Genomic DNA, 17,655 nt, shown 5'->3' on the forward strand with positions numbered 1-17,655 from the left:
ATCTTTAAGGTCTCTTGGGATAGTTTCCTACGACGTTAAAATTCTCTTCTTCTTGTGTGTGTGCGTATGTGTGCGCGCGCACGTGTTGCTAATAAAAAAAATGGTATAACCTTTCTATCACCCAAGTGTGGTAGATTGGTTATGCCATTTCCCTCTTGAATAACAAGTCTTGAGTTCAACTCACCTCGGCGGATAGATCTTTAAGGTCTCTTGGGATAGTTTCCTACGACGTTAAAATCCCTTTTTGTTAAGCTATCTATCTGCCCATGCATTCATCCTACTCCTTGTCTACTTGTGCTCCTCCTCTAATTAGCTTTCGCCTGCCTAAATGGTGCAGATAATTGTGCAAGAAACATCTTAAATTGAAGGAAAAACATAACAAAATAGACGTCAATGGAAGCTAGTTCAACTCTAAGTATGTGGATTGGCCCATAGAGAGCCCCTTCAGGTTTGTTAATTGACAGTAAAGCTGATGGAATAACCCAAATTGCTTATCAACATGTAGCAATTCAGGGGGTGTATAATTCAAAGAACAAATATTGAATTTGTGAAAATATTCTTCCTATGCACAAGATTTGCAGAGTACAGATATGTTACAATTTAGCTTCTTGCTGATGAGGTTTATCAACGGGCTTAAGATTTGCACTCATCCAGCTCTCAAACATAATCTGCGAGACAATCGGTTGATCAGATGGGACCTGAAAAATGAAAAAAAGGAACATTAATAACGCAAAGTTGCCATTAACAAATGAAAAGAAAGGATTGTGGAAGAAAGAATTCTCAATTCCACATATTTTCTCAATTCATTGGAGAACAAAATGTTTTTGGCTTTCCAATAAAAGAGTCAAGTCTCTTTAACCTTTAAGGAGAAAACTGGTCATTAAACATACAGTGATTTCGATAATATCTCAAATTAGGCCAACAGTACCAACAAAAGTAAGGTTGTGCTATGAAGAATGTAAAGCTTTTGTTTCAAATGAACGTTGCTCCCACTGCGATTTCTTCTCTAAGTTTGGCCTCAATTGTGTTCTACAGGAAAATAGAAATATTAAATGTTTGAAGGAAAAACTTTGCTAGTTGGCCTTCAAAATGGTAGCAGAAATCGAAATGAATGGCCAAATGTTGCATCTTCAAATCATCAATCCTTAAGGTCATCCATATGAAGGAAAAACAACTCCAAAACCAGACTTTGGTACACCATGCCATATGGAAGAATGTGCATATAAGTGGTTTCCCAAGCATGTGCATAGTTGTGAAGATAGATAAGCTCCAACAACAACAACATGAGTAAGTTAAGCCCTTGTATGTGCATATTAGTGAAGATAAATAGAGCAATACCTGATGCCCAGCTCCAGTAACAACAACATGCATAAGGTTGTTCAAACTTCGCGTGTAGCCAGCCAACACTTCATTGACTTTCCAGACTTTCCGCTCCGATTTCCAAAATGCTTTGATATCGGTCCAATTCAAGTTGCGCATCCAAAGTTCCGATCCCTGAGGACCATCTTTGACATCGTACATTCCTTGATAAAGAAGAATAGCCAGCCCTCTTTCAAGAATTGCCTCTACCATGAACTTAGCAGACTTCATTGTGTCCTGGATAAATTCAAGAGTTTTTTTCTCAAAAATCTGAATAATCAAAACATCAAAATATCCTGGTTATATTGAAGAAATTCTGTTTTAGAAATATGAATGAAGAAAATGTCAAACCTGGGCCATGATCGTACGGATGCTCATTCTACATCCTACCCACGGTAATGCACTTCCATCGACATTTAATTGCAGTCTAACTTCCGTTAAGTTCAGATATTTCGCCAGATACTCTGTGCCATCCTTTGATAGGCCAAAAGAAAGAAATTTTCTTTAGAGAGTTCAAGAGGAAAAATGACTTCTTTGTATTTTATCTGTTGAAATGTGTACCTTCAGATAGTGGTATCTTGATGCACGCCGAATATCCAGCATAGTTTTCAGACCAGCTGTCTCCTCAATCCATTTGCACAGTGCAGTTCGTTTCTCATAAGCTTCTTGCCATTCTTCCCTTTCAGAATGAGTTAGTATGTGCCATCAATTGCTCAGGGTAAGTAACAAAAGTGATGCAGACACTTGCTTCAACAACTGTCATAGGTGAGTGATTGAATGAAACATTAAAAAACCATCAAATGTTTATTAGGGAAATATTTTTCAAACGAACAGCTTGCTCACAACTGGATGAGAAGGAAATGAAATGCCTCCTAGAGTCCAAAGCTCCAACAAGAATAGCCCATAGCTTGATGCAAAGGAAATGAAACGTCTCCTAGAGTCCAAAGCCCCAACAAGAATAGCCCAAGGCCTTGCCGGTCAGCGTAATCCATCACCTTGGAAAGTGACCCAAATCCCTCTCTGAAGAGACAATGAAATCGTCCTTGTATCCATCATATATTGGGCACTGACATGTGTAATGCGCCTCAGTCTCTGGCTCTAAGTTGGTAAAATCACTGCAACAATCACTCAACGCAAATAAACTTGAACTTGAAATAGAGAACACCCCAACAATAGACAAGAGATATGGAATGCTAAAGTTCCACTCCTAGGAGCATTGGCACAAAAGTCTGGCACCCCTTCTATTAAATAATCCACAGAGTACAGCTGCCAAGATCACACTGCAGATGTGCAACCATGCAGATCTGACAAAACTGACTCCCAAGGCTCATATTTTAACGCACTGGTACAAAAGCAATGGACACCAAAAACTAGGTGCCTCCAAAAGCAGAGACCGCTAAAAACGGTCACCCCCAAAAGCTCCAAGACATCACTGATGCCAAAAACTGCCATGTATACAACCCGCATTTTCTGTCCCATTTCATGCATCAAATCATGCTGCAAATCGTGGCACGGTTCCAGGGTTGCCACATCATCATCTTTGGAAAAGCATCTTCAAACACATCCTGCCACCACTCAAGGCTTGCTGAGTAGGTAACACAGGGCTTGATAAACAGTGATCACAGTAACTTCCACAACTAAGACGTAGTGGCAAATCTTTTGAAGGGCACAAACTATAGCTAAACCTTCTCTCTCAGATGTGCTGTATTTCTCTCAACCTTGATCCAAGTTAAGACTATTTTCTGGGTTGAGTGAGAACATCACCGATAATAGTCAAACTAGAATCATTGTGAACATAAAATGTTATCAGCCAGTCTAGTGCAATCAAAGTAGGAGCTTCATGAGGTGTATCTTGAGGTAGGTAAATGCTTAATTCTGGGGTTGAGACCACTGCAATGAGACAGCTGCACTTACAAATTCCGAGTCAAAGGCGGGCAATGCCAACATACATTCAAATGAAGCCATGGAGATTGGAGATTCAGGATCAGATGTCAGATCAGATAGAATGGAACAACAGATTCACACTTTAAATGAATATAAAGAAATCAGATAATGAGCTGAACTGAAAGTACAAAGTCAGAAGTTGGACAGAAGAAATTGGAACTGATGTATTCAGATAATGGATTAGAAGTACAATTGGCACTGAATGCTGGATTATAACAGAGCTTGAGTACAATAAGAGCAGTAGCTCGACGACTACAAAGGACTAAAGACAGCCGGAGGGAGTGACAGCCTCTCAAAATGGAAGTCTCATCAAGTAGTCAGGGATGTCCCACAGCCGAGCAGCCAATACGATTGTCTTTTGATGTGCCCAAGGTGACCTCTTTAAAGAGGTTCTGGAAGGGAGTAGCAGGGGCTTCATCATCTGGGAGCCATATCCTCAATTAGGACAGACAAATCATGGGCTGGTGTTTGCAAAACAGACAACTTCTAAGTAAGCCTGTGATGGATCAAGGGCCTAGGTTGTGGTGGGGATGTCCAAGAGCAGCGATGTATAGGAGGCTTTTGCCTTGTCAATGGTTAGTGATAGGCTCCCCCAACCCAAGGGGTTTTATAGACTGAGGGTTCTTCATGGTGAGGCTCTTCATTAACAAGCCAGAGCGAGGAAAGTTAGGGAATGGACCCTATGGCGTTGGGTTGTTGGGCACTTTTAGTGACCCAGGACTAACTGTGAGTTATGGAGGTCTCTGGGTGTCACAAATTGATGACGTGGAAGTACGGACTGCTGATGATGTGGTAGTACGGACAGTTGATGACATGGCAGTATGGACAGGCCCGGAAAATCTGCTGACATGCTGACGTGGACAACCGTACAGAAATCTTGTGAAATGCGTTGGCTGTGCCGCGTGGCAGGCTGTATGGATTTCCACAATGTGCATTGGCTGCTTTTGGGGGCAGTTTTTGGACCATATGCTTCTGGGATTGACTGCTTTTGAAATAATTGCTTTGGGGCATCCCTTGTAATAATAAAAGAGCTTTTGGGGCCTCACTTTGCAAAGCATCTAGACACAAAGTCTGAGAGTGCATTAATATAAAAAGGAATACCGAAAGGGGCGCCAGATTTTGGGGCCAATATCTCTAGGCACGGAACTACGCGGGCCGTGTCGACTCTATTTTTAAAGTGTGATAAAGTTGTGAAGTATTTTAAGTGATTCTGTGCTCTGTCGTGCTAGATTAACGACTTGGGGTGTCCCGGTCTGTAACAATGGTATCAGAACTTCAGGCGTGTGCTTTTCTCAAAGCATACCGGTCCTACCAAAGAGGAGACAGAGCACTTTGGCACTTTGGAAATTGTTATTAAAGAATCTTCGTGTCCCGACCCTGGACTTATTAGGCACTCCCACCTTTGTCACAAGACGGGCATCACGTGCCAATAGAAAAGAACAGACTGAACAGACTTTTAGCACTTCAATAACAACTGAACTGAGAGAGAGAGAGAGAGAGCGTGACACGGAGTGGCGGAATTCCACCCCAGAGAGTATTGGCCTCAAACCTTGGCGCCCCTTTCGCTATTTCTTTATATTGCATCAACACAATACAAGCCAGTACTCCAAACTCTGCACCTTCTCCACGAAGCATGCCAGAGAATGAGCCCTTAACACATATTTAAAGGCCCTTGGCCTGAAAAAAAGCAATTACAGTGAAAAGCTTCAAACTCAAAAGCAACTGATCCAAAAGCAATGTCCAAAAGCTGCCAGCGTAATTTACGAAAATCCGTACAACTGCCACGTCAACAGTCAACGCAAAACACGGAAATCCGTACAGTCTGCCATGTCATCAGTCAACCGTAAATCAAGGTTTTCCATACAGCTACCACGTCATCAGTCAACGAAAAATTAGGGTTTTCGTACAGCTGCCACATCATCAGAGTTTACGTTGTGTGAGGGTCCAGCTTTATTTTAATCCTTTATGTCACTTGGGGCCCCATCGGACGGGGTCCCCATAAGTTGGTAGGACTTCTTCTTCTGTTACTTGTTCTTCTTAGGGTTTAGGCCCCTCGGCCGGCATCTGTAAGTTGGCTCCATTCTTGAGGGCTTTGACACGTCAGCAGTTTGTGAAAGAGAGTAATCGTCCGCGATTACAGCATATCTGCAAAACAACTCAAGTTAGCTCAAAAATTTCCGAGGGTCATTCGAAGGGACAATCAATTTGCTCATTTTGTTAAGGAGTTAGCTTCTCCTTTCGGCTCTGTTGATCAAGGAGTTGGCCTCTCCTTTCGGCTCTTTTGATCAAGGAGTTGGCTTCTGCTTTCGTCCGGATCGGAACTCTTGATATTCCGGCGTAGTATAATTAGCCATCACAACCAGACCACATTGATTTTCGACGGGTGTCTTAATGCACTAAAATTACATACCGAGGCAATCTCATCCGATTAGGAATATTCAGTGGTTGGCACATCACAATGCAACACAAATGCTTACATATGCACACTCCTCCCTCATAACCTAACAAGGTCCGGGCCGGGAGATATATAACGACTCCCTCATCACTCCTGCCGCATAACCTAAAGAGGTCCGGACCGGGAGATATAGAGGCCTTTTACAACCAAACGCCCCCCAAACCGCAGCCTGCGTCGTTTGGAGGTGCTGAGAGTAACCACTGCTCAGACTTCTTAATACTCCTCCCGCATAACCATCCAGATCCGGGCCGGGAGTCACAACAACAATACTCCCCCAGTAAATAACCGCAAGGGTTCGGGCCATGAGTAAAAACAACACTCTTAAACATAATTTCTCACTACTCCATCCGGGAGTAAAATCACCAATCATTGAAACTAGTATTAAAACCAGAGTCAAACAATTCAATTCGGCACCAAGACAGGTTCAAAGTGATACCATCCATTTCAAACAAATTCCAAACAAGATCACCAAACAAGTTCTCAAACAGATTTCAAACTTAAAAAGCAATCTCGACATCAATCGAGCTCGAAAAGTCGACTGACTTTCCATCTTGAAACCTGTACCAAAAAATTAGGGTTAGGTTCATTCCATAGGGTCGTAGCCGAGCAGAACATGGTCCATCAGCTCTTGGACAAACAGTGTTTCTTTGGTGGCGATGGTAGTCCCAAGATAGCAATCGCACTAAACCTCCAAGGTTATCTGCTCGTAAAGAGACATCTATTGGGAGATGTCGAGAAATTTCAAGTTATAATCTGCTAGGGTTTCCATGGCAAGCATTTCAGGATACCCCACTCTACCAGAAGTTGCACTCTGACAGAAGATGTCAGAAACCATATAACTTTGGGCAAAAATTTTCTTGAAAGCTTGCCAAGTCCTTGGAGTGTGCTGCTTGGTAGCTATAGACACCAACATCTGCATGGCACTACTTTTAAGAAAAACAGTGACTCGAAACAAATCTTGGATCCTTCGTGGTGAAGACGGGAGCGCACCTGATGCGCGATGAAGTAAGGGTGGGAGTGGCTAATAAGTCCGGGGTCGAAGCACGAGCCTAAAATTTCCAATGAACTTTGGAAGTGCGATCTTGCTCTGTCTGCTCTTTTGTAGGACCGTATGCTTTCAAAAAAGCACACGCCTGATGCTCTCATACCAATGTCACAAGACGGGCACCACGTGCCAATAGAAAAGAACAGACTGAACAGACTTTTAGCACTTCAATAACAACCGAACTGAGAGAGAGAGAGAGACGACACGTGACACGGAGTGGCAGAATTACATCCCAGGGAGTATTGGCCCCAAACCTTGGCGCCCCTTTCAATATTTCTTTATATTGCATCAACACAATACAAGTCGGTACTCCAAACTCTACACCTTCTCCAAGAAGCATGCCAAAGAATGAGCCCTTAGCACATATTTAAAGGCCCTTGGCCTGAAAAGCAATTACAGTGAAAAGCTTCAAACTCAAAAGCAACTGATCCAAAAGCAATGTCCAAAAGCTGCCAGCGTAATTCACGAAAATCCATACAATTGTCATGTCAACAGTCAACGCAAAACGTGGAAATCCGTACAGCCTGCCACATCATTAATCAGCCGAAAATCAAGGTTTTCCGTACAACTGCCACGTCATCAATCAACGGAAAATTAGGGTTTCCGTACAACTGCTACATCATCACATTCTACGCTATGTGAGGGTCCAGCTTTATTTTAATCCTTTATGTCACTTGGGGCCCCATCGGACGCTCCCCATAAGTTGGTAGGACTTCTTCTTCTATTACTTGTTCTTCTTAGGGTTTAGGCCCCTCGGCCGGCATTTGTAAGTTGGCTCCATTCTTGAGGGATTTCACACGTCAGCAGTTTGTGACACCCTTACTTCATCGGCGCATCGGGCGCGCTCCCGTCTCCATTGCTCTGTCTTACAGAGCATAAGCCATAAAGAATCCCAGATTACACATGGGTTCTAGTGGAGAATCTGATAGAGATAACATCTCTCAGTGGGCAGACAAAGAAAAGTTGAAATCCGGTGCAGGAATTGAAGAACAGAATGAAGAATGGAACAAATTTTCGACAGGGAAGTTTGCCAGAAGACCTGTAAAAATCTCTTCAACGGTTGAAATTTGGATATGTGACAGAAGGCAAAGTTGATCCTCTCAACAAGCTCTACGCATTGACACGAACAAATCTTATATCCAACAACTTTGAAAAATTAGGGTTTTTTTTTTTGCAAAAATTTTCAATATGTGTGTAACTAATGTTTTTGGAAGCTTTTGTTATCTGTGGTGCAGATAACTATTAGGAGCGAGGAACATGCATACGAAAGCATTTGGAAGCATGGAGCCGAACATCGACTCTTTTGCAACGAGGTGAACCATTTGCTTGAAAATTTGTCTGTTTTGCACGTGAAATTGAGGATGACATAGCAAGGAATTTGCATCTGAAATCAATCGGGAGCAACGGCAGATCAAGAATGAATGATGATGCATGAGGAATGATAAATAATGAAATAAATTTCTATTACATCAAGATTTCAATATGAATGAGATGATTGGATACTATGGTGAGCGCATCAAGAGTTCCTGCAGGATGAGATGACTACAGAAGGATCTAGGTGCATCAAGACTTCTGGACGCATGAGATGACTAGACTGAATGATTAAAACACTATGTTCAGTATGAACTAAGTGTGTGAATGAAGAACTTTGAAATAGGGATTTTTGAAGATGATTCTGATATATGTATGAAATTAATATTTTTGAAAGAACTTGCTATTTGTGAACAAATAACAGGTGAAATTGAGAATGAGACAAAGAGTCAGTGTCTATTGAACTGGTTTATGGCTTATGTTTGATTTTGCACGCGTAATCGAGGACGATTACAATTCTTTGAAAGGGGGGTATGTCACAAACTGATGACATGGCAGTACAGACAGTTGACGTCGTGGCAGTACGGACAGGCCCGGAAAATCCGTTGACATGCTTACGTGGACAACCGTACGAAAAATTTCGTGAAATGCGCTGGTTGTGTCACGTGGCAGGCCGTACGGATTTCCGCAATTTGCACTGGCTGCTTTTGGGGGTAGTTTTTTGACCATATGCTTTTTGGATTGACTGCTTTTGAACTAATTGCTTTTGGGGCTCTGCTTTTGGGGTATCCCTTGTCAGAATAAAAGAGCCCTTGCATCTGAGGCAGAGTCTGAGAGCAGAGGTCCCTCAAGAATTGTAACTTTTTCTCAAGCATTAATATAAAAAGAAATTCTGAAAGGTGCACCAGATGTTGGGGCCAATACCTTTGGGCACAGAACTACACCAGGCCGTGTCGACTCTATTTTTAAAGTGTGATAAAGGTGTGAAGTATTTTAAGTGATTCTCTGCTCTGTCGTGCCAGCTTAACGACTTGGGGTGCCCCAGTCTGTATGTAAGGTACAGCGGAAGTGAATGTTGATATTGCTCAAGATGAATGCTCCAAACTGTGCTCGAGGGTTCCTTTGACTCACGGAAGGGAGAGCCTTCCATTCCTTTTAGAGAGAGAGAGAGAGTGCAATGATCAAAAACAAAGTGAATGCTACTGTGAATGAAAGTGTTGAGATTGTGTGTGTGTGTGTGTGTGTGTGTGTGTGTGTGTGTGTGTGAGAGAGAGAGAGAGAGAGAGAGAGAGAGAAGAATACGACACCTTACGATTCTCAAACCCTTCTCCAAGCGCCCCCCTCTCTATGGCGAGAGAGGTCTATACTATAGATTGCACAAATCTGGTACAATGGTCTAGATGCAATGGACTTGCCGACGATGTCGACGATGAGGATGGACTTAAAACTAAAAACGCTAGGGCTGAAATGCTGAAATGTGGAAACTCTGATCTGCTGCTAATACTGACACTGTGTTGGCGAGGATGGCAATGACGACGACCCAACAACCATGCGCTGAAAACGCAGATGCTGAAATCTGAAAACAGCAGGCTGAAACTGAAAACGTTGGCTGATCCGACGGTACGGCGACGAGGATCTGCTACGGGTGGGTGAGATTTGGAAGCTGAGGGGTCAATCTGCAATAACAACGAAACTGACTTTTAACACTTCAATAACAACGAAACTGACTTTTAACACTTCAATAACAACGAAACTGAAAGAGAGAGGTGATACGCGACACGGAGTGGCGGAATTCCACCCTAGAGAGTATTGGCCCCAAACCTTGGTGCCCCTTTCGGTATTTCTTTATATTGCATCAACACAGTACAAGCCGGTACTCCAGACTCTGCACCTTCTCCAGGAAGCATGTCGGAGAATGAGCCCTAACCTCATATTTAAAGGCCCTTGGCTTGAAAAGCAGTTACAGTAAAAAGCTTTTAAAACTCAAAAGCTTCTGGTCCAAAAAGCAATGCCAAAAGCTGCCAGCGTAATTTACGAAAATCCGTACAGCCTACCATGTCATCAACCAGCACAAAACGCCGAAATCCGTACACCCTGCCACGCCCTCATCCCAGCGCAATTTTCAAAAACAAGTTGGTAGGAATTCTTCTGTTACTTGTTCTTCTTAGGGTTTAGGCCCCTCGACCAGCATCTGCAAGTTGGCTCCATTCTTTAGGCTTTGACACGTCAGCAATTTGTTACAACTCCCCTTCTTGAAAGAGAGTAATCGTCCGCGATTACAGCATATCTACAAAACAACTCAAGTTAGCTCAAAAATTTCCGAGGGTCATTCTGAGGGACATTCCGAGGGACAATCAGTTTGTTCTTTTTATTAGGGAGTTAGCTTCTCCTTTCTGCTCTTTTGATCAAGGAGTTAGCTTCTCCTATCGGCTATTTTGATCAAGGAGTTAGCTTCTCCTTTCTTCCCGATCGGAACTCTTGATATTCCGGTGTAGTAAAATTAGCCATCACACCCAGACCGTACTGATCTTCCACGGGTGTCTTCATGCACTAAAATTACATACCCAAGCAATCTCATCCAATTAGAAAATTTTCAGAAGTTGGCACATCACAATGCAACACAAATGCTCACATATGCATGTTACAAGACATAGAAACATAAAGCCGCCGATGAACACCCCCCCCCGTAAATAACCATCCAGGTCCAGGCCATGAGCTGTTCAACGACTCCCTCATCACTCCTCCCGCAAATAACCTAAAAAGGTCCGGGCCATGAGATATAGAGGCCTTTTACAACCAAACGCCCCCCAGACCGTAGCCTGCGTCGTTTGGAGGTGCTGAGAGTAACCACTGCTCAGACTTCTAAATACTCCCCCCGCAAAACCATCCAGGTCCGGGCCATGAGTAATAACAACAATACTCCCCCCGTAAATAACCACAAGGGTCCGGGCCATGAGTAAAAACAACACTTTTCAATCATTCAATACTCCCCCCGCAAATAACCACAAGGGTCCGGGCCATGACTATGAACAAGCATTCTCAAACATCATTTCTCACCACTCCACTCGGGAGTAAAATCACCAATCATTGAAACCGGTATTAAAACCAGAGTCAAACAATTCAAATCGGCACCAAGACAGGTTCAAAACATATACCATCCATTTCAAACAAATTCACCAAACAAGTTCTCAAACACATTTCAAACTTAAAAAGCAATCTCGACATCAGTCGAGCTCGAGAAGTCGACTGACTTTCCATCCTGAAACCTGCACCAAAAATTAGGGTTAGGTTCATCCATAAGGTCGTAGCCGAGCACAGCATGGTCCATCAGCTCTTGGACAAACAATGTTTCTTTGACGGCGATGGTAGTCCCAAGATAGCAATCGCATTGGGCCTCCAAGGTCATCTGCTCGTGAAGAGACATCTACTGAGAGATGTCGAGAAGTTTCAAGTTATAATCTACTAGGGTTTCCATGGCAAGCATTTCAGGATACCCCACTTTGCCAGAAGTTGCCGTCATAGGCTAAAAACGCTGAAGCATCTGCCCCTTTGGCTGCGTTTTGGGAGGGAAAACTTTGGCTGATAAACGCTGGGACAGCATGTGCTTTTCTGCTGCAAATTAGCAGTCCTTCAAGCGCTAGTAGATCCTTACCGGGCTGATCTTTCTCTGCTGCATATGCTGATGAGAAAACGCTGTACTTGCTGGAGACTGCTGGAGTTAGTAATGGCTGGAAACGCTGATGGTGCTCGGGGAAAAACGCTAGGCTCAATGGCTTGCTGGCGATGGTTGCTGGGGGAAAACGCCAGAGAGATGAGATGCTAGGCGGTGATCCAGAACTCTAGTGGCTGTGGGTGAAGGGGTCTCCCAAGATGGCTTGGAGAGGGTCTTGCTGAGAGAGGGAGGGAACACCTACTGCTTGGGGAAGCCTGTTGTGTTCTTTGTTCATTTGCCAATTAGTGCTAACTTGGGTTTGCTTATAAATTAACTTACCCAATTTGCACTACTGATTACCCAACAAAAGTCACTTAATAAATAAGTGAAAAATGTCAAAAATAGGGGAAAATGGGATAAAGTCATCTGAAAAATCCCCAAACTGACTCTGATGGAATCTGATGGAAATGCTTATGCTTGTGCTTATGCAACCAGAGGATATGCATCTACAATGAGTGACTGGGTATGCACGGTCTACGAATAGACTCACAAAAGTGCCAAATCACTCCTAATCTAACTTGACTGGACTTGGACGGAAACCCTGTTATGGTGTAGCTTGTCCACGGACACATAGGGTTGGGATGTGTCACGTGACATGATGCTAATGGATTCTGATGGGAATTCCGATGATCATGTTGTGTGCAACCGGAGGATATGCATCTATGCTAAGTGACTGGGCATGCACGGTCTACGAATAGAGTCACAAAAGTGCCAGATCACTACTAATCGAAACTTGACTGAACTGACTGAACCCTGCTGTGGTGTAGCTTGTCCACGGACACATAGGGTTGGGATGTGTCACGTGACATTTTGCCTGTCGAATTTGATTTTTTTGGCATACTAAGCATAATCTTACAAATGTGTCAACATCTCGACGCAAAGCTGGCCAATAGAAAAATGCCTCAACCCCTTTCATTGTCGCTTCAATTCCACGATATCCAACATAAGGTGGAGCATGACTTTCCATCAAAACCTTTGGCCGTAACTATTTAGTAATGCATAACTTTCAATGCATCATGAGAAAGCGATTCTTAAGCATATAGTGTTCATGATGTTGCCCATCAACAAGCTGATCATAGATCCTTGCAAAATTTGAATCTTCAGCATATTGTGTCTCCATTGTCATCTAGTCCGGTTAGGATATCTGGCTTTCACCTAGGCGACCCGGGTTCAAATCCCGGCCATGGAACCATATAACTGGCCTGTACATAGTAGAGGGCGGTACTAATTCAATTACCTGTTAACTTTACACAGAGCACTGAGAAGAAAAGAGAGAACAGATGCGTCCAGCGACTAGAATGTCACTGCCCACACGAGACGGACACCCTGTATGCCCCAAAGACTGACGCCCCTTTCGGTATTTCTTTATTCAATTAAAAGTTGACGATCTGCACACTTAGACCAAACTCTCACAAAGTTGTCAAAACCTGGCGAGGGTTGAACACGCAGGTTTCCGGCCTGATTTCGGCAACATAACGGCGACAAAACCCTTGTAGATCAAAAGTACCTGTCTAGGACGGATTCCCTCGTAATTTAGAAGCTTTCTGGTGAGCTGTAACAATATTTCAGCATGCTGTAATTCTCTGTTTTTCCACAATCGGGTGCTCAAAACCATATATACGCATCCCAAGGCTTGCCCGACGCTCCCCTGGTGTTTCCTTGCAGTTTAGGTGCGAAACCCTAAACTTGCAAAAAAACACAGTAGGCTGTAATTCTCTGTTTTGGATCATTTTTAATGGAGCAAACACACCTACACGTGTCCCAAGGGCTCCCGCACGCAATGGGACGGTTCCCTTGTAAATTGGACGAGTTTTCACGCGAAAAAACTCTCCAAATCAGCAATCTTTTGCGATGGAACTGTGCGTACCTGTGGGAGAGTAGCTAATCCGGTTCCTGTTCAGAATGCTCTTGCCTTAGCAAAACACACATAAAACCCCCAAAACTGTACATAGTCAACTGAGTAGCCCAACTAGTGGGGCATTACCATATGTGCAAAAGGGAGAAAGAGATACAAGAGAGCAAATGATCGCGCTATATGAGACAAAGGAGAAGGCAAGCTTTCTATTAAAGCTGTAAACCTGCACCCACTATTCACACACACACACTGTAGGTCACTTATGGAGCAAAAATCATCCTCCAATTCAAAATGGACACCCTCTCCTCCTGAGCAAGTCTATAACTGCTTGCATGCATAAATAATATCATAAGGTTTTCTGCCCAATTTGGTAAGTGGCTCAAAAACACCGTTGATAAAAAAACATATGCATTTTGATTTTTTACATTCCATGAGACAGTTGAGTGGATTAAAAATCATTTAAGTATACACTTCCATTATCATTCTTGATCTAAAGAAGGGTTATGACAGAGTGGATTGGGACTTTTGCAAATGCTATGCCCCTGTGCAGCAGATTTTGTTCCAAGACAGTCAACATTGGGATACATGTGAAAGAGCTGTCCCAGGCCAGTCCTTTGCCCCCTACCTTTTTTTTTTTTGGTTTTTCTGTGCTAAAAAATCAGTTGTCCTATGCAGAAACATAATTCAAATAAAAGTAGTACACTACCAATCCAACAAGAACCATGAAAATGTCATTAACTTCTAATTTTACATGCTAGAAACGTCTCTTTTAGCCAAAAATAAACACCCAAATCAACAAACATGAGTTATATCAATTGCATTCTTAGTTTTCTTCCATGCAAAAGAATTAGAATAACTATTAACAATCGAAAGATAACGAACGAACCTGTCCACGAGGTCTACAATGTTCTTGGCCATTTGTCGCACACATGTACTTTGTCGTTGGTCCAACAAACCAAATGCCCAAAGAACATCTGCATGCGCCTGAACCTGGTCACATAAAAACAGCAACCAGTTACATGTTTGGCTAGCCATTTCTCTGACTACAAGTGGCTAAAGTTTACCTGAGATCGTGGGTCAGTAAATCCATTGCCGATTGATAAACCTACAAGCTGTGACCTCAATGGGCTTGGTTGGACTAGTATATGATATGCTAAGGCTGGAATATATTTTCCAGCATAGCTTTCACCAGCCAAGAACAAGGGCCGTGAGCGGAATATAGGATTGCGGTGAATAAAATAGTTGAGAGCATAATCAAGGTGTTTTGCAACGGATTCCTTGTCTTTTGGTATATCATCATCAATAGCAGCCAAACTGAACCCTGTCCCCACCGGACTATCCACAAAAATGATTCCACACCTTGAACCACAAGGAAAATAGAACAATGAAACCATGGACTAAAATATGTCTCCAGAAAAACTACAAAAATAAAATTTGGTGCACAACTTCTTTGTTCACAGTCCATGTACATATATATGTGCCCATGAAGGGCCCAGATTCTCCTTTAAGGAAAGTGCAAGTTATAGACTCATAACAGTCATCTTAAGCCAATATAATCATCAACTCTGTCGTGCCTACTATTGGCATTGGATCCTTTAACAGCTCCCAATACTACGAAAATACCTTCAAAAATCAATTCAGCTCCAAGAGACCTTTTTTTTACTGGTTTTTTTCCCATCAAGAAGATCCTTCTACTAGTTTTTCAAACTGCCCAATGGGCTACCTCACCCCTAGCATGAGGGAAAATTGAAGAAGGAGGGGAGACTCTCCTGGGATGAAAGATGCTAGATATACAATGGCTACATCAGATATTAGGGGAAGGGGGGGGGGGGGGGGGGGGGGGGGGGGGGGGGAAGCCAAATAGGAGGCTTGTAGTGCCAATGGACACCATGCTTCATTGTGAAGAAAGGTCCTGGCTGCCATAAATTAATGAAACCATGGCACTGTCTTTCACCCGTCTCAGCTACCTGCCCTGTGTGCTGCCAAACTCTATTAGGAGTGTATGTATGAGCTCAAGCCATACTGCGCGAGCTATCACTGAAGGTGACTTAGGATGGCCCTCAAATACCGAGCCCTCAAATGAACCAAAGGCCAGGCTATTGATCAATTCCCATCCAAGGTTTCTCTCCCAAGTCCATGTTGCTGAAAGTCCAGCATAGGGCATCAAGGTGGATAGGTATGATAAATACGGTGCAAAAAAAAACAAAAAAAAACCATGGTATAGTATGGGTAATCACTACCAATGAGAAAAATACGTTAAGTACTGATTACAAATAGACGTACATGCCTGCTTATGCATGGTTGCATGCATACACACCATCACACACGCACACGCATATATACATACATTTGTCTACAACCTAAAATGCATGCATGCATACACACATGTATGAGTACTGGTGAGTGCATATACGTAACAACCAGTACGTTAAGTACTAATATGTGTATACGTACTTATCGTACAGTATGGGAAGAATGATAAACACGAGTTTGGAATGCAACCTTGTAGGGCATTGCTGAGGCGCCCCGCTTGAGGTCTGATGGGTAGGCTGTCTGGCTCCATCTCATAGCCTAACGCTGGCCCTGAGCTAGTTGACCACAATGCTGGCCCCCAAAATCATGTCAGGGAGGATGGAAGCCATCACGTGAAGACTCCTTAGCCAAATCTTCTGTCTCTGCCTGCAATCCCATAAGCGACTACATTGAGTCTCCATTGGATGCCTACACCCAATGTAGACTAGGGGGTGTCCATTGTGAGCTAACCAAACCCCTCAGTGTGCAACCAGCCACTAAAAAACTGTAAATCTGCATGGCCTGTGACTAGCCCAGAGGAGTTGTGACCAAAAATCATATAGAAAATCCTCACATTTGCCTTGTTTTCTCATTGGTGCTTTGTCACCTACTAGAGTGGCCTCTCACTTCAGCATCAATATCTGACAACCAAGTTGTGGAATACTCTGAAACAAAGGAGCCCCAGGGTGGTAAAGGGGTCCCTCCACAACCACTCCCCAAGGTACCATTGTAGGATGCTAGAGACCACGCACCAAAATCCCACTGCCTCAAGTCTCCTCTGACTGACTCCTTGGGACACTCTGCTACCACTGCCAGAATCTTGATCCTCTAGAACGTGCACTCTAAGACCAAGGAAAACTTGTAGTGTATATGAGAGAGCTTCCCCTCCTTTGGAACCTCAAAGAAGAAGCAATCTCCATCATCTATACATGCTAGACCATGATCAACAACTACAACTATGCAAAACCCTTTCAATGCACGGGCCTGAAAGCTCAAAGGAATGTGCCTAGGACCGTTTCTTTTTTTTTACAAGAAAAGGATCCTTCCATTAGTTAAGAATATCTGCCCGAGGGCTACAAACCACCTCAGCGAGAGAGGGCTACATCAGAAACATGGGGAGACTCTCCAAGTGAAAAAAGAATGTACAGTAAGGGCTAGATCACGAGATGGGAGGAGGAAAAATCCACACTGGTGGCCGGTAGTGCCATCTGGGCACACCTGAAACATGGTGAAGAAAGGCCCTGGGTGCCAAAGTCGCAAGAAAGCCTCATGACGCTCCCGCTTGTTGCGATCAGAGCTGCCCTGCAATCTGTCAAACTGACTGCTCAGTGTATGAATCGGCTCCAGCCAAATATCAAGAACAGTCTCTGCCGGTGGAACAGGGCAAGCCTCAAAGATGAGAGAGCAACGGGCCTGCCACATGAACCAGAGTGTTAGGCCGCAGATGAGCTCCCAACACCTCTTTTGTTGGGAATTGTGGGTTTTGTCTTATGTTGGTGTGTATCTCCTCTATCCTACTCGGATGCATAGGTGGCACAAAACCGTGTGGTAGCATGTGGAAGCGGTACTCAAAGGTGTGGGTATCCATGGGGGTCATTACTAGAGGGTGTGGACTCACCTAGAGTAGTTAATGGACTCCTAGAGTGCCTTGAAAGGTCACCCACGAGTTTGCAAGTTGGATG

The 17,655-nt window shown here is 43.5% G+C and overlaps 1 protein-coding gene across 2 annotated transcripts in view; it reads right to left on the reverse strand.

Moving 5' to 3' along the window:
- Nucleotides 1-394: 394 nt before the first annotated feature.
- LOC147419512 (serine carboxypeptidase-like 50) overlaps nucleotides 395-17,655 on the reverse strand; it is a 32,693-nt gene continuing 15,432 nt past the window's right edge. For both annotated transcript variants that reach the window (XM_086505359.1, XM_086505358.1), the window contains 6 exons: nucleotides 14,746-15,040; nucleotides 14,568-14,671; nucleotides 1,921-2,038; nucleotides 1,711-1,833; nucleotides 1,339-1,596; nucleotides 395-698 (listed from right to left, as the gene is read on the reverse strand). In XM_086505359.1, coding sequence (XP_086361485.1) covers nucleotides 594-698; nucleotides 1,339-1,596; nucleotides 1,711-1,833; nucleotides 1,921-2,038; nucleotides 14,568-14,671; nucleotides 14,746-15,040 — 1,003 coding nt within the window. In that variant the 3' untranslated portion in view covers nucleotides 395-593. The remainder of the gene's footprint in view (nucleotides 699-1,338; nucleotides 1,597-1,710; nucleotides 1,834-1,920; nucleotides 2,039-14,567; nucleotides 14,672-14,745; nucleotides 15,041-17,655) is intronic.

Source organism: Adiantum capillus-veneris, chromosome 29 (assembly GCF_014529385.1).
Source record: "Adiantum capillus-veneris isolate H3 chromosome 29, ASM1452938v2, whole genome shotgun sequence".
Classification (NCBI taxonomy): domain Eukaryota; kingdom Viridiplantae; phylum Streptophyta; class Polypodiopsida; order Polypodiales; family Pteridaceae; genus Adiantum; species Adiantum capillus-veneris.